This window comes from Cygnus atratus, chromosome 18 (assembly GCF_013377495.2).
Source record: "Cygnus atratus isolate AKBS03 ecotype Queensland, Australia chromosome 18, CAtr_DNAZoo_HiC_assembly, whole genome shotgun sequence".
NCBI classification, from domain to species: Eukaryota; Metazoa; Chordata; class Aves; order Anseriformes; family Anatidae; genus Cygnus; species Cygnus atratus.
In genome coordinates, this window is record NC_066379.1 from 63030 (window position 1) to 87806 (window position 24777).

The following is a 24777-nucleotide window of genomic DNA, read 5'->3' on the forward strand; positions in this document are numbered from 1 at the left end:
AAAATCAGAGCAGTGGAGAACTTGTATCATTGGTTTTTTTTTCTGAACTACAACACCTGGATCTGCTTTTCCCACACTAAGACTTCCTTGAAACATCCATGGGAATATCTTTTTTATTATTATCATTATTAAGAAAAATATTTAATGCAACACAAATGTACATTTTATTAGTTAATACTATTTCATTCTGATCTAATATTATGATTCACAGGGTTTCTTGAGATATGGTTCAAATTTACAGAACTGAAATAGTGGCCAGGTGATGCAAGTCTTTTACTAGGTGTGCAGGGTCCTCTGTAGTGTTGTGAAAAGAGTTCACATACACATTGCAAGCTTTCTCTGGAGCTGCATGATCTGGAAACTTGTATTTAATCTTTAAGCTCCTTTCCAGTGTTTTTCTTTTGTGCTTGAATTCCAAAATAGTTTTTGTATATTTGTTAATAGTGGTGACAGCTGCAGCCATACAGCAAGCGAAGGAAGCCCATGCGAGGCTATAACAAAAAGATTTATTAGAAATTAGCAGAACATTTTCATATCCAAGATCTTCAAGTTTATTTTTGAAAATAATGCACACAAGTGAATGCATTGGTTTATATTATGGAAAGAGGAGCATGGTCAGGGAGGAAGAAAGACATTTGGTTAATGACCATCCACATAACCGACTTACAGAGTGGACCTCTCTATAACACTTGTAACATTCACATTTAATATTCTTGTTTAATGAAACCCTAACTCTGTAATTCCTCTGTTTACTCTGTTTAGAGTTCAATATCAGTAAGAGGAATTGAGTAAAAATGAGAATGCTTAAAAAAAATTGAAAGGTGCAGTTACTAAGTCTAAAAATCTCACAGGTGGCACTGAGAAATAATGTGATCCAGTTATCCAGAAATATTAAAAAGATGGTACAATTTACTAAAGATGCAGTAAACGTCTGCGCCACTGAGTGGGCAACACATGCTAGAGGTGTAAAATTAGCATGCAAAAGTATGGTCACAGCAGAATGAATTAGAGTTTACAGTGCAGAAACTTACCAGAGTCCTTCTTAACATGGCAAGGTCAGGATAATCAAATGAAATGTGTCCATCAGTGGAGAAATCAGTTTAAGAAACTCTTGTTAATTTATCCTTTGCCTCATAGCTGTTTGTTCCCATATCCTTGCTGTAGTTCAATGAACTCATTTATGTTTTTTTAAATAACTCTTTCCTTCTTTATTTCTTTTTTCTTTTTGAGTGTTATTTTTAGCCAAGATTGGTTTCCAGGGTAATCAGACATCCAGATGTGTTGAGAGAGTTTGAGAGCAGTGGATTATGGCATGTAGATATGTAGGACCTCTAGGAACAGGAAGAAGGGGGAGCAGCTTAAGCTATATTTTCTCCTGAAGTCAGCCAAACTATACCCTGAATTACTGTCTCAAATCTGAGGATAAGTGGAAGTGTTCTTGTAACAAAGAAATAGCAAGAATAGGGAAAAGCCAGCAGAAGCAGACAGAATGCTTCATCATTCAAACCAGGCGCAGATGGGACAGCAGATCTACCTATGGTTATATGTAACCTATGGCTTAAGACAACCATGTTAGAGAGGAATTGAAGATGTCAGCAATGACACCAAGTTTTAGCCCCTGAGATTAGATGAAGGTGGCAGATCTGCAGTAGGCATGACTCATGTAGCAGGCATTTTGACTGAATAATTGAAGCACTGTAGCTTTAGTAGTCAAATTTATATAACTGATACTTCATGTTTCATGCACAGCTTTTGTTAAAGATGCTCTTCCTAATCAATCTGTTAGAGCCCTTTGAAGGACCCAGTGAAATAAAGGGAACAAACTGATTTCAAGAAAACTTTTAAAAAGGCCTCTTACCAAAGACTGAATGAAATTAAGCTCTTATGAACAGGTGCTCCTATAGACCAATGCTGTGTTAAAATATACAAAAAAAAAAGGACAGGAGTAAATTTTTTCTTTTGACAATGCAAAGAAGTTATCAGTGGGATTCTTCAAGGTTTTCACCAGAACTTTTGCTTTTCCATAAACAGAAAAGAAACATCTACTAAGGAGAACCAAGGAAGGACATGAGCGAAGTCATGTCACTGAGAGAGGCAGAGGATAAAGAGGAGTTTGGCTGCAGCGGAAATTTAGCTTCAAGAAGTTAATTCAGTTTGAACTCTGCTCAGAGACCAATGGTGAAGGGGAGATCAATCAGGTCAACTGGAAAAAGAGTAACTATTAAAGAAGTAACTAGTCATTCCTCTGGAAAAAATAAATACAGATAGAAGCTCATATGGATTATTATTTTTCCTATCACTGCAGAGTATCCCATTTGAGGTATGTTATAGGAATTTAGAACAGGGCAACTCTTTAGAGAGAAAATGATGTAAGGATGCCTTGATGTGAGAAACACAAGGAGACCGAAAGACACACCAATAACAGAAATATCTTCCAACCTCCAGGAAAGCTACCAAAGCATAGAAAGAGAAATATGAAGAGATTTATTGAAAAGACATTCAGGGCCACCAGAGACTGAGCCTACCCGTCACTAACAGTTCCTGTGCTTTGAAGGAAAAAAGGTCTTCATGCCTTCTGAGCCAGGTGGAAGAAAAATCGTGGCCACATCAGCTGGATGTGGAGAGGGGGAATCTGTAGCAGGTGGAAGATCCATGACAGAGGATAAAGAGTTCTTGTAGGCATAGCTGCTCCCCTGAGTCTGGTGGTTGAGATGAAAAACTGCTGCCATTGGCCTGATTCCCTGTTTTCTTTGGCTGTTAGGAAGGTGATGTTAAGAAGTTCCCAGTGGTAAAGGAGTAAAGTCTTTTCCTGTGACATTGCCCGTCCATGTCCCTGTCATGGTCTTGGTGACATTGTCGGCAGCAAGTGGATGCCAGGGTGGTTAGAAATGGAGTGTTAGTTATAATCATGAATGCCCATGTTTTGACATCTGTCCTCTTTCCTTGCATAAATAGTGTTAGAAACCTTCCCCTTTTACTTTCATGTTTACTTTGTTATTTTTTTTTTGGTTTTTTTTGTTTGTTTGTTTGTTTGGTTGGTTTTTTTAACTTTTGACTTTCCCATGCAGTCATTGGGAGAGTACTTATGGAAGGCTGGATATAAAGGGTTATGCAATAATAAGGGAGGTCTAAATGTAGGTTATCAGAAGAGAGACAATATTACACATGGAAGGAGATAAGAGGAAAGAAACCAAGCAAGACAACTGGAGGGAGGAAGTGAGGAACCTCTATGTATGGTTTTATTTTCTTCTTAGATTATCAAACAGGGTGACATAGCTACCATTTAGGCTGAGTAAAGGAAAGAATGTGAATCTTGATAGAAAAGAGGAGCATGACAATGATTAGAAAAAAAAGACAACAGAGACACCATCTTCCGCAATGTCTTTCTGTATGCAGGTACTGATGGCTTGGAAAGTCTTGTGATGGTACAAGCATTTCTTTGGGCATTCAGTGGTCCAGGCTGCACAGAATAACTAGAAGGCAGCTGTGAAATCCTCAGCTGCTCAGTATGTGCCATATGGTGAAAGTACAGGTGCTCAGGAGGGGAAAGCTGACTGTAGTGGCAGAAGTGGTAGATGTGATAATGTTGGTGATAGTAGCAGCTCAACTGTCAGAACTGATATGTAGACAATCAGCCTGAGCTCTGCTATAGTGACCCAAATGATTGGGCCTGATGGACATTTGAGTTAACCTAATACAGTTGTTCCTATTTTTCTCAGTTATGGCTGGGAAAATGACAGCTGTTTCCAGCTAGTGCCATCTGAACATTCAAATGCTCATTATTGATCAAATTTGAATGGATTTTCAAAGGCACAACAAAGACATCCCTATAGCAAAAGTCCACTTCATAGTCCTCTTTTTTAATAAATTCACTAGACCTCCTCAGAAAATGATGCAATTATTTACAGGGTCAAAAAAAATGTATTTTTTACCCAAGTCTGTTCTTAAAAATTTGAATAATTTTGACTGAAATGTTCCAAATACAACAACCTGAGGCATACACATGCTAAAGAAACATTAATCCTAAATGGATAAGGCCAGCAGAGTTTTAAGCAACTTATACAAGACAGTCTTCCTGGGAAACAAAGGTACCAAACCTGGGTCTTATAAAAATGGGTAATCTGATGTGTGTGGAAAAGAACCTCTGCTTCATGCAGAACAGTCAGAGGCCTATGTACAGTCTAAAGGATGATAAATGCAAAATTCACATGCTTATACATTTTATGTAATAATCTAAGACTACTGAATTTGGACAAAAACAGCTAAATATTTAACTGCGTTCCCAGGACTGAAATAAGTTAGATCCATTCATTATAGTAGATATAAATTCCTTGAATATAGGATGAAGTGACTGAAATGTAATGGAAGAACCAAATGTAAACCAATAAGTACCAAAAGGACCAGCCATAATCCCATGTGTGAGGTCTCCAGTCTTCAGGACCAAGATTTACAGTCATTTGAAATACAGTTGTGTACATCATGTGAGCAACCATGCCCAGAAGACCTAAAAAATATAATGAAAGAATATTAGAAACTGATGAACATTCTTCTTTGTCGATTTATTGCAGTTGTCCCTTGAACTCCTAAAGAATATTTACAAAGAATCTGTAAGACACTGAAAAATACTAGACATTGTCATCTAGCTGTATTTATGTGTCATCAAGTTACCAGTACAACCACTAGTACAATCCTTTTACACCTATTTTGTATGCTTTGAGAATCTATGGGAGCAGTGGGACATGCAGTCCTTAGATTTTGAAAAACAAGAAGGTTATTTGTTATCACCATCTGAAAACCTAGTACTTAGTAATTCAGCCCTAAGCAGGAATCAGCCATAACAGCCATCCCTGGTGGGATGAGTCCTGTGGCTGGTGTGTTGCAATAGATGGTTACAGGCTCTTCAGGAGGGACAGGCACGGTAGGCAAGGTGGTGGGGTGGCAATGTATATGAAGAATGGGCTGGACTGTGTGGAACTTCAAGTTGGCGATGGCAAAGTTGAGAGCCTCTCGGTAAGGATTAAGGGACGAACAAATAAAGGGGATGTCGTTGTGGGAGTCTATTACAGACCACTTGGCCAGGACGACCACGCTGATGAATTATTCTTTGCAGAACTAAGAGATGCCTCGAGATCAACTCCCCTTGTCCTAATGGGGGATTTCAACTTGCCAGACGTCAACTGGGGTCACCACATGGCTGACACGAGCAAGTCCAGGAGGTTCCTAAAGTACCTCGATGATAACTTCTTGGTGCAGGTGCTAAGAGAGCCAACCAGTAAAGGTGCCCTCCTAGATCTGTTGCTGGAGAACAGAGAGGGTCTTGTGGGAGACGTGGCAATTGGCGGCCGTCTCGGTCATAGTGACCATGAAGTGGTTGAGTTTAGAATTTATGGTGACAGAAGGAAAACTGTCACCAAAACTTCAGCCCTGGATGTGGGGAAAGCAGACTTCGGGCTGCTCAGGGAATTAGTCAGCAAGGTCCCCTGGGAAACTGCTTTTGAAGGCATTGGTGTCCATCAGTGCTGGTCCATCTTTAAGCACTGCCTCCTAAAAGCACAAGATCAGGCAACTCCAAAATGTCGGAAGTCAGGCAAGCGGGGCAGAAGGCCGACCTGGCTGACCAGGGATCTTCTACTGGAGCTAAGGCGAAAAAAGAAAATGTACGGCTGCTGGAAGGAGGGTCAGGCGACGAGGAAGGAATATAGGGATGCTGTTCGTGTTTGTAGGGAGAAAATTTGTGTGGCCAAAGCCCAACTAGAGTTGAAGCTCGCCGTGTCTGTGGGAGACAATAAAAAAGGTTTTTTTAGATATGTGAACAGAAAAAGGAGAACCAAAGAAAACATAGGTCCGCTACTAGATGGGGAGGGTCTCCTCACAGACAATGGCATAGGCAAAGCAGAGACGTTTAATGCCTTCTTCGCCTCTGTCTTCAACGCTGATGATGGGCTTCGGGACCCAGGGTACCCTGAGCTGGAGGACCATGATGGTGGGAATGACAAACTCCCAACCGACCCTGAACGTGTGCGGGATTTGCTGCTCCACCTGGATCCATACAAGTCCATGGGTCCGGATGGGATTCATCCCAGGGTGCTTAAAGAGCTGGCAGACATCATCGTGGGACCTCTCTCAATTATTTTTCAACGATCTTGGGAATCTGGTGAGGTCCCATTGGACTGGAAGCTGGCAAATGTTGTGCCAGTTTTCAAGAAGGGTAAGAAAGAAGACCCTAGCAATTACAGGCCTGTCAGTCTCACGTCAGTGCCTGGTAAAATTATGGAGAGTATGATCCTTGAAGTTATTGAAGCGCACCTGGGGGACAATGCAGTCATTGGTCCCAGCCAACATGGGTTCATGAGGGGTAGGTCCTGCCTAACAAATTTGATTTCCTTTTATGATAAGATCACCCATCTAGTCGATCAAGGGAAACCAGCTGATGTGATCTTTTTGGACTTCAGCAAAGCTTTTGACACGGTTTCCCATAGCATCCTAATGGACAAAATGTCCAGCATACAGCTAAACAAAAACATCATACGATGGGTGAGCAATTGGCTGACGGGCAGGGCTCAAAGGGTTGTGGTAAATGGGGCCACATCTGGCTGGCGGATGGTCACTAGTGAGGTCCCTCAAGGCTCCATTTTAGGGCCAGTCCTCTTCAAAATTTCTATAAATGATTTGGATGTAGGACTAGAAGGTGTTCTGAGCAAATTTGCCGACGACACCAAACTTGGAGGAGTTGTGGACTCGGATGAGGGTGGAAAGGCCTTGCAGAGAGATCTGGACAGATTGGAGAGCTGGGCGATCACCAACCACATGAAGTTTAACAAAAGCAAGTGCCGGGTCCTGCACCTGGGACAGGGCAACCCTGGCTATAAGTACAGACTGGGCGACGAGACGCTGGAGAGCAGCCCTGCAGAGAGGGATCTGGGGGTTTTGGTTGACAGCAAGTTGAATATGAGCCAGCAGTGTGCCCTGGCAGCCAGGAGGGCCAACCATATCCTGGGATGCATCAAGCACGGCATTGCTAGTCGGTCGAGGGAAGTGATTGTCCCGCTCTACTCTGTGCTGGTGCGGCCTTACCTCGAGTACTGTGTGCAGTTCTGGGCACCACAGTACAAAAAGGACATTAAACTGTTGGAGAGTGTCCAGAGGAGGGCTACAAAGATGGTGAAGGGCCTAGAGGGGAAGACATATGAGGAACGGCTGAGGTCACTTGGCCTGTTCAGCCTGGAGAAGAGGAGGCTGAGGGGGGACCTCATCGCAGTCCACAACTTCCTCACGAGAGGGAGTGGAGAGGCAGGTGACCTATTCTCCATTATCACCAGTGATAGGACCCGCGGGAACGGTGTGAAGCTGAGGCAGGGGAAGTTTAGGCTGGACATCAGGAAGAGGTTCTTCAGCGAGAGGGTGGTTGCACACTGGAACAGGCTCTCCAGTGAAGTAGTCACTGCACCAAGCCTGTCTGAATTTAAGAAGAGATTGGACTGTGCACTTAGTCACATGGTCTAAACTTTTGGGCAGACCTGTGTGGTGCCAGGAGTTGGACTTGATGATCCTTATGGGTCCCTTCCAACTCGGGATATTCTATGATTCTATAACAACAAAGTCTCACTCAGTTGCATTTCATATGTCACTTTTCCCTCATTTTCCTGTCTTTCAGTGGAAAGATTTTCAAAGGCACAAGCATTACCTTTGTAATACTTGTACCTTTGTAATGCTTGTACCTGCACTTTTGAAGTACATTAAATGCAACAAGATTTATCAACATTATTGAGGTGAATGAAAAATTGAAAAGCACTAAATGACTATTAATAAATATTGAAAGGCTCAATTGTGAAAGTAGCATATTTAATAATTTAATTTTCAAAATTCCTGCAAGGTTCTTTATAAGCCTAAGGGTGTCTGGTGTCCTTTAACATTTTATTTTCCAGCAGTGAACTTCCCTATGAACTTTTTTTTTTGTTTGTTCCTAGCTACATTTACAAATCCATAATGATCTTGAAATTATCAAACATCCCACTGTCTAACATACATGAGCTTCTCAGAGCAGACAGTCCCCCACCAAACTCACAGGACCCAATTTGTTAGGTGTTCCCAAAGTAGATCTTTTTCATGAATTCTTACAAAACAAAGCGATTACTAGTGCACAGAGGCTCTCAGTCTAGTTCATAAAAAGTGAGGACTAACCATGATCTGTCTTCAGTAGTCACTAGGAAATGCCCTTCCCTGAAACACTGGTACTCCTTGAAACACCATCAATAGGCAATCAAGAAAGCCCTTCTATGCAGTATAAATCCAGAGGGCTTCATAGTGTGAAACACAACTTCAGTAGTTAGCTGACACCCTGATACCACATTCCTTAATAAACTATATGAAGAAAGATGTTCAACTGTAGATGTGGGGATTAGAAGACTGAGGCCAGTTATAGAATCATTAAGGTTGGAAAAGACCTCCAAAATCATCTGGTCCAACCATAAGAGTTGTTCATTTCTCACCAGAAAGATGACATATCATAGTCATTTCTGAGTTACAACAAATATCTCTCCTAAATCCTCCAGTCTGGCTGCCTAGAGATGTATAAACTGGAGTGTGAACATGAGATCTTTCACTGGAGTTCCCTCCTTTTAGCTCTTGTATAAGAATAAAATTTCACACTATGACTTTTTTTAAGTCAACGTATTCTATATCAGTTAGAACATACATTATACATTTTATACAGTCTGAGCTAAAGACTGAGGGAAATCAAACACTGGCACACAATGGTTAAATACTGTAACTGTTTTCTTAAAATGTGTGTTTTCAAAATAGTTAGAATTATGTAGCTACAATTTCCAGTAGCTGAATTTTAATTTATATTTTTGTGCTATAATAAAGAACGTGTCATTATAAGAAACTGCATCTTCATTTCAGATTAGAGTGAAGGAAACTTTAAACACTTTCCTTGATAAGGCAACTAGATTCGGTTTATATTTACAAGAGATTTATATATAAGTTAAACAACTAAGACGTGTTCTTCAACTTTGTATTATCTCAAGAAATGTTTAAAATCAAGGAACATCTGAAATAAACAGTATCCAGTAAAATCTTGCTGTGTAAACCTCCTCCTGACCTTTTCTCAGTGCAACAAAGGATAATAAGAAAGGAAGGAAGCTATACACAAGAACATATAGGAACACAAACCTGACTGACAAATTATATGGGAGGCAGTGATAGAAACCAAACCTGGTCAGTCAGATTCATTGATAAGGGCATGTGAGAATATGAAAACATTTATTCCAGCATGAATATCTGATGGAGGAGATTGTCACCTGGGAAACTAATAGAAAAGGTGGAAACCAGAAAACAAAGTATACCAAGACACAGACCTGACAAAGCAAATATGGAGACAATGACAAGAAACAAACCTCTCAGTCACTCTAACTGATTAGCTACCAAGAAACTACAGGTGCCACTTCAAGAAGGTCAACTGGGACTTTGCGACTGATGATCCTTTAGACCAAGGGGCTCTGGACTGGGAGGGGTGTGGGATTGGTAAAGCTCTGCAAACACATGAGGGTATGTGCATGGGAAGGAGAACCAGTGAGTAGCAAAAGGGTGGGGGGTGGTGCAGACTGTAGTCGGGCTGTGTGTGAAATTGGGTCAGTCAAGTGCGCTTGTCTGGCAGAGCCCTGCATCTGATCACCACAGCCTGTCCTACCTTCTTTCATATTAAATCTTTTTCTTATGTATCTCTCTGTGTATTTACACTCTCTATGCTGTCTGTATGTGGTCTGCAAAGACTAAGTGCCAGCTACAGGGGAGGTCTGTATGTGTGAGTGAAATTTGGTGCCAGCTATTGGAGTCAGGCCAGGAGATCAGGCATCCCTGTCCATGGTGCCAGCTATGGAAATGAGTGACAGTCCTAATGTCAGTAGCTGGAGGGGCCATAGCTCTCTGGTTCTAGGGAGGGTCCTACAGACTTTGAGCCCCAGGTGCCGGCTACTGGGGGGACCAGTGTGAATGAACCGGGTGCCAGCTACTGGAATCAGAGCAAGGGTATGGGTGCCCCTGGCCTGTGGTGCCAGCTACTGGAGCCTGTGGGGGTCCTTCACTACCAGCCACTGAAGCAAGAATGATGTATGTTCCCAAAATCAACTATCAGCAGAGACAAATGTGACTGTAGGCATGTATATTTGTGCATATATGACTTGAAAGGATTAAATACCAGCTACTTGGAGTCCAGTCTGAGTTGAATTTAGTGGCAGCTACTGGAGTCAGGCTGGGGTTGTGAGTGTCCTGGCCTACAGTGTCAGCTACTGGGACCAGTAGGGTCCCAGTGCACCTGCTGGAGTGAATAGGGTCTTCTACTCCCAGCCACTGGGGCAGGAGCAGTGTGTGTTCCCAAACCAACCACTGGGGATAGCAGGGAGAGGGAAAGGAAGGGGCCTGACGTGGGTGCGGTGGGTGCCAGGTTCTGCACTGGCAGCCGAAATGGGGCTGTGCATCACAGCCTGTATGCCTGGTGTTGGCTGCTGGGGGGCTGAATGCACAGACAACCTGATGTAGGGAGGTTGTCCATGTGCATTCACCAGCAGACTTCAAGCTAAACCAGTCAGCAAGTTCAGCAGGACCTCAGGTTTGGGCTGAGGTGTAAGGAGAGTGGAGAGTCACTGCTGGTTCATCCAGGGACATTGCAAAGCTGGAATGTGTGCGAGAACTGCATGTTTGCTGCAAGCACCAAGCTGGACCAGCCAGTGAAGAGGGGAGCCATGAAATGGGTAAGGGGGTCAGGGATCTAGACTGGCATGCTGGACAGATAGAGGGGCTGTACTTGGAGACCTGTGAGTGTGTGTGTGCTTGCAAACCTAGAGAGTGCTGTATGTGTGACTGCACTGGTCCTGTGCCAGCCCAAGATGAGAAAAGGGACTCAGCTGTCTGTGTTTATGTTTTATGTGAGTCCTCTGTGGAGGACTGCGTTGTTCAAGGCAGTGCCTTGTCTGTGGCTGTGTCAGTGTCTTCTGTGTGTCTGTGTGTGTACTGTGTGTCTCTGGGACACATGGTCAGCATCGCTATTGGCTGAACCTGCAAAGGGGAAAGGCAGCTGTGTCCCTTGGTCTGAGCAAACACTTTGGGTCTACAGGCACTGGGCTAGGCTCTGCTGGCCAAGACGGTGGGTTTCCACTGCCAGAGTGGCTGGAGGAGGTCATCGCACTCTTTACATCACTTAACAAAGCTTACTATCCTTTCTTTCAAAATAAACTTGACAGTGGATCAAGAGATACAGGTAGAAATGTTTCTCTGAAAAAGTAGGCTTATTTAGTCAAGTTAAAAATCATACTGTTTTATTAAGTCTATAGCTGAGGTTCAAAATACAGAAAATCTCTGATCAATACGAGAAAAAATATTTTAAAACTGTTTTTCAGGGAACCTACTGATAAATCACTAGTCAAGAAAGATAATGGAGACTAATTTGAGTAATTAGTAGAATTGGTGATAAAAAACATATTTTTTTACCACCTAGACACCTTTCAAGAAAATCATTCAGAAGAAAGGAGATGTTCCAGCACGTTCTCAGAGATCATAGAGTTTGGGTACCACTGTCTGTCCTACAGGGAGCTGAGATAGAAACGTGAAGATGTGCAAATGTTAACTAAAAAAGAGGAAGAAATGACCTGCTCTCTGTTGCAGGTGGGAGCTTAAAAGAAATTATGCAAAACTGTAGCAGTAGAGACTTTATATTTGGCATGAATTAACATTTTGAACAGTAAAGATTGGATTACATTTCCTAGAAAGGTCACAGAAACTTTTTTTTTTTAACTACAACTTTCCTCGGTAACAATTGTTTAACATAGACAAAATTACAGAGTAGTTCAGGCTGGAAGACACCTTTGCAAGTCTTCAACCTCCAGAGCTCAAGAGCTCAATGCATGGTCAATGCTGAGTTCAGGCCAAATTGCTCAGGTACTGAAATATTAACTTCTTCACCACGAGGACAGACAAGCAGTGGAATAGGTTCCCCAAAGTGTCTGCGGGTTTTTAAGATCCAGCTGGATACAGTCCTGCTGAGCAAGCTCGTCCTATCTCAGAGCTGACCCTGCTTTGAGCTGGAGGTTGGACTAGGGCACCTTCTGAAGTTTCTTCCAAACTGAATTTGCCTAGGTCCCAGTGATTACATAGCACTGGATTAAGAAGTAACATGGAGAAATGAAACTGTGTCTCAATAGGTATTGTCATAGTTTTTAATCCTGGACACTCTTATTAGTCTTCAGTTAGAAATCTATCAATGTTGAATTTTCTTGATGTAATAAATTGAGATCCTATACTGTACCTGCAAGTACGGTGACTACTGCAGAAAAGGCGTTGATCTTTAGCCCATCAATGACACTACGGTAGCAGCACATTTCTACTGATATAAGAACAACTCCAGTCAGAAGCAAAATGTTATACAGTAGCTCTGCTACAATAGACAGCCATAAAACCCCTGTAAAACCAAATTAATAGCACTGATATTATAAGCAGTCATTCAGTATTTTCAACATTTATTTCTTCTTCATTTATATTGTTTACACAAACTTAAACAAACGGTCAGAGGCTGTGAGGTTGCTGTTGTAACATCTATAGGAAGACACACATGGTCAACACCATAAATTATTATTCCTTCTGCAGATTTGGCCATTTAGAAGGAGAGCACTTGCATGCTCCTGCCGTACACTTAAGTTTATGGTGCAAGATCTGGCAGTACATTTTTTATACACAGTAGTTACCCTAAAATTAGCATGAACCAAAATTCATTTTTAAAAAGGGGAGAATTTTTAATAAATGTTCATAAAGGAAAGAATTAATTTCCAGTTATCTAGTTGTTGACACCACAGCTGCTGTGTCCAGAATATACCAAAACAGAAGACCATGTTATTCGGCTAACAAACTTCAAAGGCCACACACACAGCCACATGGCCTGAGGGTCTAGTCATTAACTAAAATCTTCCTTTTGTGTTTAGTTTCTCACCAGGTAAGCTCTTGTTTTTGGACAGAGAAGCCTTAATGTGCCCAAACACTCTCCAGATTTCACTGAGATTCATCTTTCTGGGTATTGCTTAATTCAGTTCTCCCTGCATATCTGTTGATTACATCTTACTCAAGAAGTTAATCTTCCTTTGAAAGATTATTAGCCTGCTGTTTTATTATTAACATGCAAATGTCCCATTGGCTGGAGCAGGCACAGTCTTCTTGTGTCCATACAGTAGCAAGAGCTGGCCAACAACTGATTGCTGAACCTCACAGATCATCTTAAGAACAAATTAGTACGTCCTCAGACATCTAGTTGTAGATTCAAATAGTGATCTCATATGCATATATATACTAGGTATATATATATATGCTAACAATTATAAATTAAAAATAGAAACATTGCTAAGATGTAATTTATAAGTAAATACTATGGATTTAGTCATTATATTATTGTGTCAGGCTATGCGTGGGCAAGGTTTATTTCTGAAACAAATCTTTGTCTCAGTAAAAAAAAAAAAAAATTTGTTCAGGAACTCCAGATGTTACATTGTCCAGCAGTGTGGGCTTCCCCAGCTATGGGAACTTGCATCTAAATATTTTTGAATAGTGAGCCATTGTTACACATGCACTGGATAACTGTGATAACACCTGTGTACATTGACTTGTCTAAGGATGATAAATTCAGAAAGAGTGAGACTGATGCATCCCAAGTCTTGTGCACACTGCAGCCGTACACCTTTGCTGATCACAAACTCTGTTTTCCTTTGTGCAGGACAAGAGACTTTATTTCCACACAGTATTTCACTGCCCAGGGGTAGCTTCACAGTGTGGTTATCAGGCACCAAGGTGCTGTATTAGGTCCCTTGATCTAACTTTTGGATGCCTGTGGCCACTCTCCTGGTCACAGAGATAATTTCATCTCTGTGCCCACCACTGGTTTCATGTGTGAGTTGCTCTCAGGCCAAGGCCCACAACCCACCCCTCCTTTTCCTTTCAGAAGATCATGTCTCTGTGGCTAAGAACCATGCTTCATTTATACTTTCCTCTCATACTATAAACAGCTGTAATTATTTGTGTACAGTGACATAGATGCAATAGAGGGAGGGAGAGCTAGCTTTCAGAAATCATCTTCCTTTTTCCCCAGGGGTTGAAAACATGATCCAGAAAGTAGTCCAGTCCCAGTATCCTGGATATGCAATTTCAACCCCCTGGGGAAGAAGGAGGACTTTTTTTCAGGACCCATCACTTCCAAAATGGTTGATTTAACCATTTAAATTATAAGGATTACATGCAAGGGTTGCTCTCTCAATAGTATCTGCAAGCATGCGTTGTAGGAATAGGAACTGTTCTTTGAAAGAACAAGGCTAACTCTATGCTTTTAGGAGGTATCTTTGGGTTACAAAACCTTAATGAATGGAAATGCTTCCTTACAGCTCTGTGTAGGGTGCAGGGAGAGGATTCAGACTGTCATCAAGATTGGCTCGGTCCACAATACTTCTCTCCCAAGTCCCCTCAGCACATTGCCTGGCCTCGTTCACATGCTACCTGTCCTTCCGCCCTCTCCAGGCAGCATAGTGCCAACCCCAAATTCCTAATTCTGAATTTGGAGATCTGAGAAGAGAGGTGGCAAAAACTTAGAAATCTTGATTTCCAGTTCTCATAATTGAAATATATATTTTTTTAATTTCCTGTTCAAATTGAGTAGATTTGAAAGACATTTACTCATATTTCAAGTCATGTGGACTTCATTTTGAAGTTTAAAAACTAAATAAAGGACAAAAACTGTGTGGGATTAAAACATTTTTTTTTCTTTCAGATCAGCATACAGAGTATTTATATTGGTTAATGTGATCAGGAACATTTTATTTATATTTAAAAATTGCGTATTTACCTCGATCAGCAGCTGGAGCTAGACTGATAAAACTTCTACATTTCTCACCTAAAAAAAAAAATAAAAATTAAAATTAAAAAATAATAAATAAAAATTATTTAAAATTAATTATTATTATATGTTCTGCATTGATCTAAAGAAAAAGATTAATAGAATGCAGAAAATCAAAAATCTATCATAGAAGTACAGATTAAGATGACCACGATAAACTATTTCTGATGTGTGTTTGTACACACAGAGTCCCTGGTATGTGGACATACTCCTGGAGCTCAGATAGAGAATCCTTCCAGACTGTTTCAAGGCAGAAAAAGAGTCACACATTTGTGGTAAAGTTAGAGATTTTTTTGATTTTTGTTTTTATCCAGAAGGTTGTACCTGTGAAAGTCAGAACTGGAAAATTAACAATTTACAAAATTGTATACCATCCTGCCTGTGAAGGAAGAACTGTTTGCCGGACAGCAACAAGACTGATGCTCACACAAATTTCGTATAAGCTTGACTGCTTTTTTTTTTTTTTTCCTGTAAGCTTTGATTTTCAAACCCATGTGACCTCTTGACCCCTGTGCAGATGTTTTGAACAAAGCTCTTGGAATTAATTTTGCTCTGCTCTGAAAATACAGGGTGGTTTGCTGTTATTATTTTTTTCAGCTGCTAACTGCACCATGTATGAAAATAAGAACTGCCATAGCAGACAGACCAATTCCATGACCCCAGTATCTGCAGCAATATCCACCTAAAAGATGTCTTCATTGGTAGATGTATTTTGCTCTGATCTATGACATTTGCCCCCTTAAAACTGCATGATGTACAAGATCTTCTGGCAGAACTGGTCCTTCTAGAAAGTCAACTGTTAAAATATTTTAATTTTGTTGCACAGATAGCTGACGACTCCTCTGAAGTTTCTCCAGTGCTAAACTGATCAGAATGATAAGTGGAAAAATCTAGTGCTGATTTGGATTTACAATATAAACGCTATTTCTTGAACCAGTTAAGCAATTCACATATACAAAGATCCAAAATTAACTCGAGGTTCTCTTTTATGGCAATTTGCATTCATTCCACTGGTATTTACATAGTAAGAGTGAAACTCAGTCAAATGCCTCCATTCATGATTAGTGAGTCTCCAAATTGTGTTACAGCAAGGTGAAAATAACCTTCTTCTGCTTCCCTTTATTGAAGGTGAGATCACAGTAAGAAAATGAAAATACCTGTGCTTAAGAGGAAATCCATGAAAAAACTTAGGTCTCACAGAATTAATTGGTCAAATGAAAATCCATTTTTTTATATATTTTTTTTTTTAAAGAAGCATATTATGCTTTTAATGTTGCTCCTGTGACATCATTCAAGACAAATATGTTCATTTTGCCTAGAGGAGTAACAACATCAGCAAGAATAAAACACTTCCCTGTTAAAGTCATTTAACTTGCTGTTTTATCTAGGAGTGTATGAAGTTTTTCATCTGTACTATAATCTGTCACTATAAAGTTCTTTACAGAAAATATTAGATTTTTTTTTTTGGAATTGAACAGAAAGTACTCTCTAAGATCCCCCTTTCCAGAGTAGAGCAACTTTTTAAGGATACTTTTTCCTTTAAAATACATACATGATATTGCAGCAAAGAGGAAACTGACACCAAATAAGTAGAAAAATCTCTGATTAATTTCTGAAGTAAATGTACATATTTTTACTCACCTTCCCCATTTATAATCTCTTCACAGGAATACCAGATCCCAGCATGAAACTTTCGGTCAATGAACTTGTCATCTCCTGTCTCCCAAATATATTGCACAGCATTACTGTTGTTGGCGTCAGGGCTATTAAAGCGGATGCAGTGATCCCCTTGGTTCTGTTCTGTACAGAAAGGTTTGGCAACTTTTCTTGTCCCTTCACACCAGTAACTGCTACTGAATGCTGTAATAGAGAAAACTAAAGAGAAAAGACCGAGAGAAACTGCTGCTGAGGCTCTCTGCTGTCTTGCTGTGCCAGGGACTAAAACTGGCATCCTTCCGGACTGCAGTATCAATTATTCTAGAAACAGCCTTTTATAAAGCTATGTATATGTCTGTCTGGTGAAACACCTGCCTGTGTTTACCATCCCAACCTTTTTTCCTCTCAGCAAAGTGTACCAGCTTAGTAGTTAAGACAGAAAGCAGAGATATGGGCATAAGGAGAAATCATGTGGCAGAAGAGATTAAGGATATAGGACAGTGTTGTTTGGCACTAATATCTTGTGAAAGAAATATGAGGAGAAGAGATAAATTATAGTTTGGCCAATGAATCATAGGAGAAAAGACACAAAGAACACAGAAGCATAGGAAGTACACCAATACACAATCAGAAAAAAAAATATATTTACAGAAACAAAATTCACATATTTACCTCGATCAGCAGGTGGAGTCAGACTGATGAAGCTTCTACATTTCTCACCTACGAAATAAATAAAATTAACCTTGCAATTCCAAATGCTCCTGTTACACAGAACATTGAATTAAATAGAATACAATCAAGAATCTTACTTTAAAGAAGTTCTTAAAGAGATGAAAACAGTTGCTAAGTTAGAGCATTTCACAGCATTACATCATTTCCCAAGACCACCGGGAAGGTGAGCACACTTGTCTGAAGTTCTACCAGTTACAAATGAAAGTCATAAGTTACACGTTTTAGCTATGGACAGTATTCTGGGCACTGGCCAGTCTGCCTCCATGAACACATAATTGAAACCTTGATAATGTTATGTGAAAGAGTCGAGAAAAGGCTGTATTGTCTTAATTTTGTCTGCCCATCTGTTTGTTCACTCTGTGAAACAGCTATTTTTTCCTTCACCTAAGAAACATTTCCCACCTTGACATGTTAGAGATGTGTCTTTTTCTGCCTATTTGATAATGCAAAGGATTTAAAACTTTTTCTTATGAAATGAGTGAGAAATTTTGTGAAACCTTGTGTGGAACAGTTGTTGCATGATGAGATAGTAAAAAAACATTTGTGCTAAAAGGAACAAGGGACAGGGTCCCTGCAAAACAATGCATAACCTACAGGAACAGTAACAGGTCAAATCCACCTGTCCCTGCTGTGTCAGTGTATGAATATTATTATAAAAATATGTGATGCAAAAAAAAAACAGAAGGAGCAGGAGTGTAAGTAAATTATCACTTTGACTGTAAGGTCAAAAACATTCACTAAGGGAAAGTGATACCACAGAACAGACGTATCTTTTAACAAAAGTCGTGTGTATCTTTTAACAAAACCCATTCTCATTTTTAAGACAAGAAGCTGTTGGGGAGATAATGAGCCCATAAAACATCAGTACTTAGTCCTCCTAAAATTTGCAGCTAGAGGTATATATATGGCCTCTTACGTCATTTGTTTACTCTTCCTATCACAGGATTTTCACTTTCCTTATGATTATGGGTGTGATGCACATTCAACAAAGGACCTTGAGGACCTCCTTAGTTGTTTTGTAGCCCCATCTAAGGCCTAAGAAAAATGGAGGGAATGTTTCCACTCCCCAGCTTTGCAGAGTTCCTATTTTCACTTATGAAAAATTAAGCTTGAGAAAGTAAACAAGATTGCTGGCCAGGTATCTTCCTCTCTTGAATATTAGCACTTAACCATTCATTAATTAGATTAATTAGTGGCATTTCCAAAGATAGTTTGTCTTTAGATCAACTGTAAAATTACATCTGAAGTGAAGGCATGTTGTTAAAACAAAATTGATCCATACAATAGCTCTTTTTTATGAGCCTTGTTTACAGATTCCTTTGTAGTCACTGTATCTGACAACTTGAACAATAGAAATATTGTTGCATTCTTAGTACCCATTGATATGATTATGTGACAAATACAGAGCTTTTTTTCGCTGTGGCACAAATCCCCTTCCCTTGTACTGAAAGTCTCCTAAAACGCCATTATGTGCTACAGAAGAGGGAAGAGTGTAGTCAAGATGGAAGATGCTGAAAGCAGAGTTTAGTATATGCCCTTGCTTGCATTGAAAGGTCACCTGGAAACCATACAAGAGAGGAAGACACCTGTTTACCATATTCTGGATTATGATTTTGGGGTTTAGTAGAGCACTCCAACGAAACTGATGATGTTAGAGGTATCAAGAGATGCAAAAGCAGCAAAACCATAAATGATGGTGCTGAGGAAAGCAGGAGGAGATATGAAGCTGGACCTTGGTGTAAGAGCAAAAAAGAGATACAAGACCCTTTAATGTGGGTCTCCTTCATTGACCTAGCCTTGGGTATTTTTAGCTCTAAAGAGAGACCACAAAGCTTGATCAAGCATAAATGATGATTTTAGAAGGTGAGTAGGTAAAAACAACTTGTAGAAGTTGAAAACAGAAAACAGACCACCAGCTGCTGGGTACCAGCTATCAGTAGAGCAGATGGGAGGTATTGCATGGTCCTAAGAAATATCAAGGATGTATTGTAGAAGATCCTGTGAATCTGCTCATTTAGGGTCTAGGTACACTTCATGATTTCTTTAGCATTGAGATATATATGGTGATCTCAAAAGAGCTCCGATGCCAGAGCGTTATTCGGGTTTGCTGTTTGTAACCTACTGCAGAGGTAGTTGATCTTACTCACATAACAATTAGAAAATTTGCATTTATCACTTGTAGCAATATACAGCTGAGCAGTTGCTCTGGGGGTTTTGAGGTGCGTCTCCCTGGTCCTTACAATTACTGTTAGGTGTGGCTTTGGGAGGTTGTATACACAGAAGAACAATTCCTGGCCACAGGTACAATAGTGACAGCAGTCAATGCCCTTGCTGCCAGGCCTCTCTAGAGTAGGATGGGTCCATTTCCATACTGAAATGTTTGTCTCCAGAGCACTTTCTCATTCCATGTCCCAGCACACTTATCTACCACATCCAGGTTTCATGTAAAGATTGCATATAGTTACACATAATGCCCTTCCACCCCTTGATTCATCTAGACAAAACCTTGGGCATGTGAGTGGGTAGTGAGTCAGGACACACCACTACTGATAAATATCTAATATCCTTATCAATGACATAAACAATGGGGTCTAGTGCACCCTCAGAAAGTTTGCATATGACACCAATCTGAGTGGTGCAGTCAACACAATGGAAAGAAGGGATGCCATTCAAATGGCCCTGGACAAATTTGAGAAGTGGGCCCATGTGAACCTAATGAAGTTGAAGGTGCTGTACCTGGGCTGGGGCATTCCCCATCATGAGTACAGACTAGGAGAAGAACTCATTGTGAGTAGCCCTACTGAAAAGGATTTGGTGGTTCTGGTGGATAAATAGCTTGACGTGAGCCAGCAGTGCACGCTTGCAGCCCAGATGGCCAACTGCACCCCGGGGCTGCATCAAAAGATCAGTGACCAGCAGGTTAACAGAAGTGATTGTACCTCTTTACTCTGCCCTTGTGATACCTCACTTGGAATACTGCATCCAGGCCTGGGGCCCCCAGCACAAGAAGGATGTGGATCTGTTAAAGCCACAGAGGAGGTCCTCAGAGGAGGACCACAAAGATGTTCAGAGGACTATAACATCTCTTCTATGAAGAAAGGCTGAGAGAGCTGTGGTTGAACAAGAGAAGGCTATGGGGAGACCTCGTTGCAGTTTTTCAGTACTTTAAATGGGCTTATAAAAAAGATGGAGAGCAACTTTTTGCTTAGGCAGACAGTGACAGGACAAGAGGGAATGGTTTTAAACTAAAAGAGGGGAGATTAGATGTTGGAGGAAATTCTTCACTCAGGGTGGTAATGCAATGAATCAGGCATCCCAGGAAGCTGTGGATGCCCCATACCTGGAGGTGTTAAAGGCCAGGTTGGATGGGGAATTGGATAACCTTGGGTGGCATCCCTGCCCATGGCAGGGAGTTGGAACAGGATAATCTTTGGTTTCCTTCTACCTAAGCTGTTCTATAGAATCATAGAATCACAGAATATCCCGAGTTCGAAAGGACTCATAAGGATCATCAAGTCCAACTCCTGGCACCACACAGGTCTGCCCAAAAGTTTAGACCATGTGACTAAGTGCACAGTCCAATCTCTTCTTAAATTCAGACAGGCTTGGTGCAGTGACTACTTCACTGGAGAGCCTGTTCCAGTGTGCAACCACCCTCTCGCTGAAGAACCTCTTCCTGATGTCCAGCCTAAACTTCCCCTGCCTCAGCTTCACACCGTTCCCGCGGGTCCTATCACTGGTGATAATGGAGAATAGGTCACCTGCCTCTCCACTCCCTCTCGTGAGGAAGTTGTGGACTGCGATGAGGTCCCCCCTCAGCCTCCTCTTCTCCAGGCTGAACAGGCCAAGTGACCTCAGCCGTTCCTCATATGTCTTCCCCTCTAGGCCCTTCACCATCTTTGTAGCCCTCCTCTGGACACTCTCCAACAGTTTAATGTCCTTTTTGTACTGTGGTGCCCAGAACTGCACACAGTACTCGAGGTAAGGCCGCACCAGCACAGAGTAGAGCGGGACAATCACTTCCCTCGACCGACTAGCAATGCCGTGCTTGATGCATCCCAGGATATGGTTGGCCCTCCTGGCTGCCAGGGCACACTGCTGGCTCATATTCAACTTGCTGTCAACCAAAACCCCCAGATCCCTCTCTGCAGGGCTGCTCTCCAGCGTCTCGTCGCCCAGTCTGTACTTATAGCCAGGGTTGCCCTGTCCCAGGTGCAGGACCCGGCACTTGCTTTTGTTAAACTTCATGTGGTTGGTGATCGCCCAGCTCTCCAATCTGTCCAGATCTCTCTGCAAGGCCTTTCCACCCTCATCCGAGTCCACAACTCCTCCAAGTTTGGTGTCGTCGGCAAATTTGCTCAGAACACCTTCTAGTCCTACATCCAAATCATTTATAGAAATTTTGAAGAGGACTGGCCCTAAAATGGAGCCTTGAGGGACCTCACTAGTGACCATCCGCCAGCCAGATGTGGCCCCATTTACCACAACCCTTTGAGCCCTGCCCGTCAGCCAATTGCTCACCCATCGTATGATGTTTTTGTTTAGCTGTATGCTGGACATTTTGTCCATTAGGATGCTATGGGAAACCGTGTCAAAAGCTTTGCTGAAGTCCAAAAAGATCACATCAGCTGGTTTCCCTTGATCGACTAGATGGGTGATCTTATCATAAAAGGAAATCAAATTTGTTAGGCAGGACCTACCCCTCATGAACCCATGTTGGCTGGGACCAATGACTGCATTGTCCCCCAGGTGCGCTTCAATAACTTCAAGGATCATACTCTCCATAATTTTACCAGGCACTGACGTGAGACTGACAGGCCTGTAATTGCTAGGGTCTTCTTTCTTACCCTTCTTGAAAACTGGCACAACATTTGCCAGCTTCCAGTCCAATGGGACCTCACCAGATTCCCAAGATCGTTGAAAAATAATTGAGAGAGGTCCCACGATGATGTCTGCCAGCTCTTTAAGCACCCTGGGATGAATCCCATCCGGACCCATGGACTTGTATGGATCCAGGTGGAGCAGCAAATCCCGCACACGTTCAGGGTCGGTTGGGAGTTTGTCATTCCCACCATCATGGTCCTCCAGCTCAGGGTACCCTGGGTCCCGAAGCCCATCATCAGCGTTGAAGACAGAGGCGAAGAAGGCATTAAACGTCTCTGCTTTGCCTATGCCATTGTCTGTGAGGAGACCCTCCCCATCTAGTAGCGGACCTATGTTTTCTTTGGTTCTCCTTTTTCTGTTCACATATCTAAAAAAACCTTTTTTATTGTCTCCCACAGACACGGCGAGCTTCAACTCTAGTTGGGCTTTGGCCACACAAATTTTCTCCCTACAAACACGAACAGCATCCCTATATTCCTTCCTCGTCGCCTGACCCTCCTTCCAGCAGCCGTACATTTTCTTTTTTCGCCTTAGCTCCAGTAGAAGATCCCTGGTCAGCCAGGTCGGCCTTCTGCCCCGCTTGCCTGACTTCCGACATTTTGGAGTTGCCTGATCTTGTGCTTTTAGGAGGCAGTGCTTAAAGATGGACCAGCACTGATGGACACCAATGCCTTCAAAAGCAGTTTCCCAGGGGACCTTGCTGACTAATTCCCTGAGCAGCCCGAAGTCTGCTTTCCCCACATCCAGGGCTGAAGTTTTGGTGACAGTTTTCCTTCTGTCACCATAAATTCTAAACTCAACCACTTCATGGTCACTATGACCGAGACGGCCGCCAATTGCCACGTCTCCCACAAGACCCTCTCTGTTCTCCAGCAACAGATCTAGGAGGGCACCTTTACTGGTTGGCTCTCTTAGCACCTGCACCAAGAAGTTATCATCGAGGTACTTTAGGAACCTCCTGGACTTGCTCGTGTCAGCCATGTGGTGACCCCAGTTGACGTCTGGCAAGTTGAAATCCCCCATTAGGACAAGGGGAGTTGATCTCGAGGCATCTCTTAGTTCTGCAAAGAATAATTCATCAGCGTGGTCGTCCTGGCCAAGTGGTCTGTAATAGACTCCCACAACGACATCCCCTTTATTTGTTCGTCCCTTAATCCTTACCGAGAGGCTCTCAACTTTGCCATCGCCAACTTGAAGTTCCACACAGTCCAGCCCATTCTTCATATACATTGCCACCCCACCACCTTGCCTACCGTGCCTGTCCCTCCTGAAGAGCCTGTAACCATCTATTGCAACACACCAGCCACAGGACTCATCCCACCAGTTTTCGCTTATGCTAATGATGTCGTAGCTGTGGGACTGGGCCAAGACTTCCAGCTCATCCATTTTATTCCTCATACTGCATGCATTTGTGTAGAAGCACTTCAAATGCGCCTCCCTACACGCAGCACCTTGTGTATCCGACCGAAGGGCCTCAGTAGTACACAGTCCCTCTGATTCTAGCACACCATCCCTTAGCTCGTCACCGACGTGCCTGGTTCTACCCCCTTCCCCCTTCGACTCTAGTTTAAAGCCCTATCTATCAGCCCAGCCAACTCCTGAGCAAAAATCCTCACTCCTCTCTGAGAGAGGTGCATCCCATCTATGATTGCATTCTATGATTCTATGGTTCTATGATTCCATGACTGCTGGACAGGTTGAATGATTGTACTGCAGAGTTTAGATATAGCCTATGTCTAGTGTTGAAAACTGGCTACCACTGGCTCTATGGTCTTAGTGGCACATCTCTGCCCCTTCTTGCTCAGCTGCATGGGATCCCCATGAATTCTGGGAAAGGTATAGAGAATCCTCTTGTACCAATAGCAATTCTGGAAATGCAGAAGGTAACACCTACCTGTCTCTCCATGCTGTCAACTCAAAGCATAAACCAGACATGAAAATTATTGTACTGCAAATGGACTGTTTTTATTTCCTGAGTCTACGTATCATATACAGTTATTTATGTTTTCAGGCTTTCCTCTAAATCTAGAAAAGCTGCAAAAAATGTTTTGAAAATTCAAGCTGAAATTCATTGGCAGCTTCTCAAAACTTGCAGCTGACATTGTGACAAAACTTTGAATATTACAAGAACTGCAGTAAAACTTAAACTGCTGGTTAGATCAGGTTTTGTATATTTAGATTCTCCCTGAGAAATATGTACTGATTGTACATATTTGATGAAGTATGATCAGAAATTATTAAAACAGCTATTACTGAGCAGCTGCCTATCAGCCAACTTGATTCAGCAACCTTCCTACAGTTTTTTTTCATTCTGGGTCATCTTTTAATAGTTTCATGAAGTATGTATAAATATATGTATGTATTCGTGGAGCTGTATTCCATTCTTGCAAAACCACTGGCAAAATTCCCATGAAGTTTCAAGGGAACAAGATCAGCCCTTTAATGTTTTAATAGTTTTGCGACTTCTTATTGGCTAAGGGACAAGCTGCAGTAAGCAGACTTTCTGTGAAGTTTAGAGAAAATTCTCTGTGCCTTTAATCAGAAAAAATACAAGACTTAGTTGGAGTCCCTCAAGCCTAGAC

The 24777-nt window shown here is 41.8% G+C and overlaps 1 protein-coding gene across 1 annotated transcript; it reads right to left on the reverse strand.

Moving 5' to 3' along the window:
• Nucleotides 1–235: 235 nt before the first annotated feature.
• On the reverse strand, nucleotides 236–24101 carry GSG1L2 (GSG1 like 2). Its single transcript, XM_035561905.1, has 6 exons — nucleotides 24090–24101; nucleotides 16565–16883; nucleotides 14873–14920; nucleotides 12302–12454; nucleotides 4393–4504; nucleotides 236–491 (listed from the first exon to the last, which is right to left on the reverse strand). The coding sequence occupies exons 1-6, from the start codon at nucleotides 24099–24101 to the stop codon at nucleotides 236–238; spliced, it is 900 nt and encodes a 299-aa protein (XP_035417798.1).
• Between the last annotated feature and the right edge of the window lie 676 nt (nucleotides 24102–24777).

Bases quoted from the DNA above. Each gene is read 5' to 3' on its own strand.
- GSG1L2 (XM_035561905.1), bottom strand. The intron at 12,455-14,872 runs GTAAATACGCAA...TTGGTTTTACAG, and splicing joins AGCTCCAGCTGCTGATCGAG to GGGTTTTATGGCTGTCTATT. The intron at 4,505-12,301 runs GTACAGTATAGG...TATATTTTTTAG, and splicing joins AGTAGTCACCGTACTTGCAG to GTCTTCTGGGCATGGTTGCT.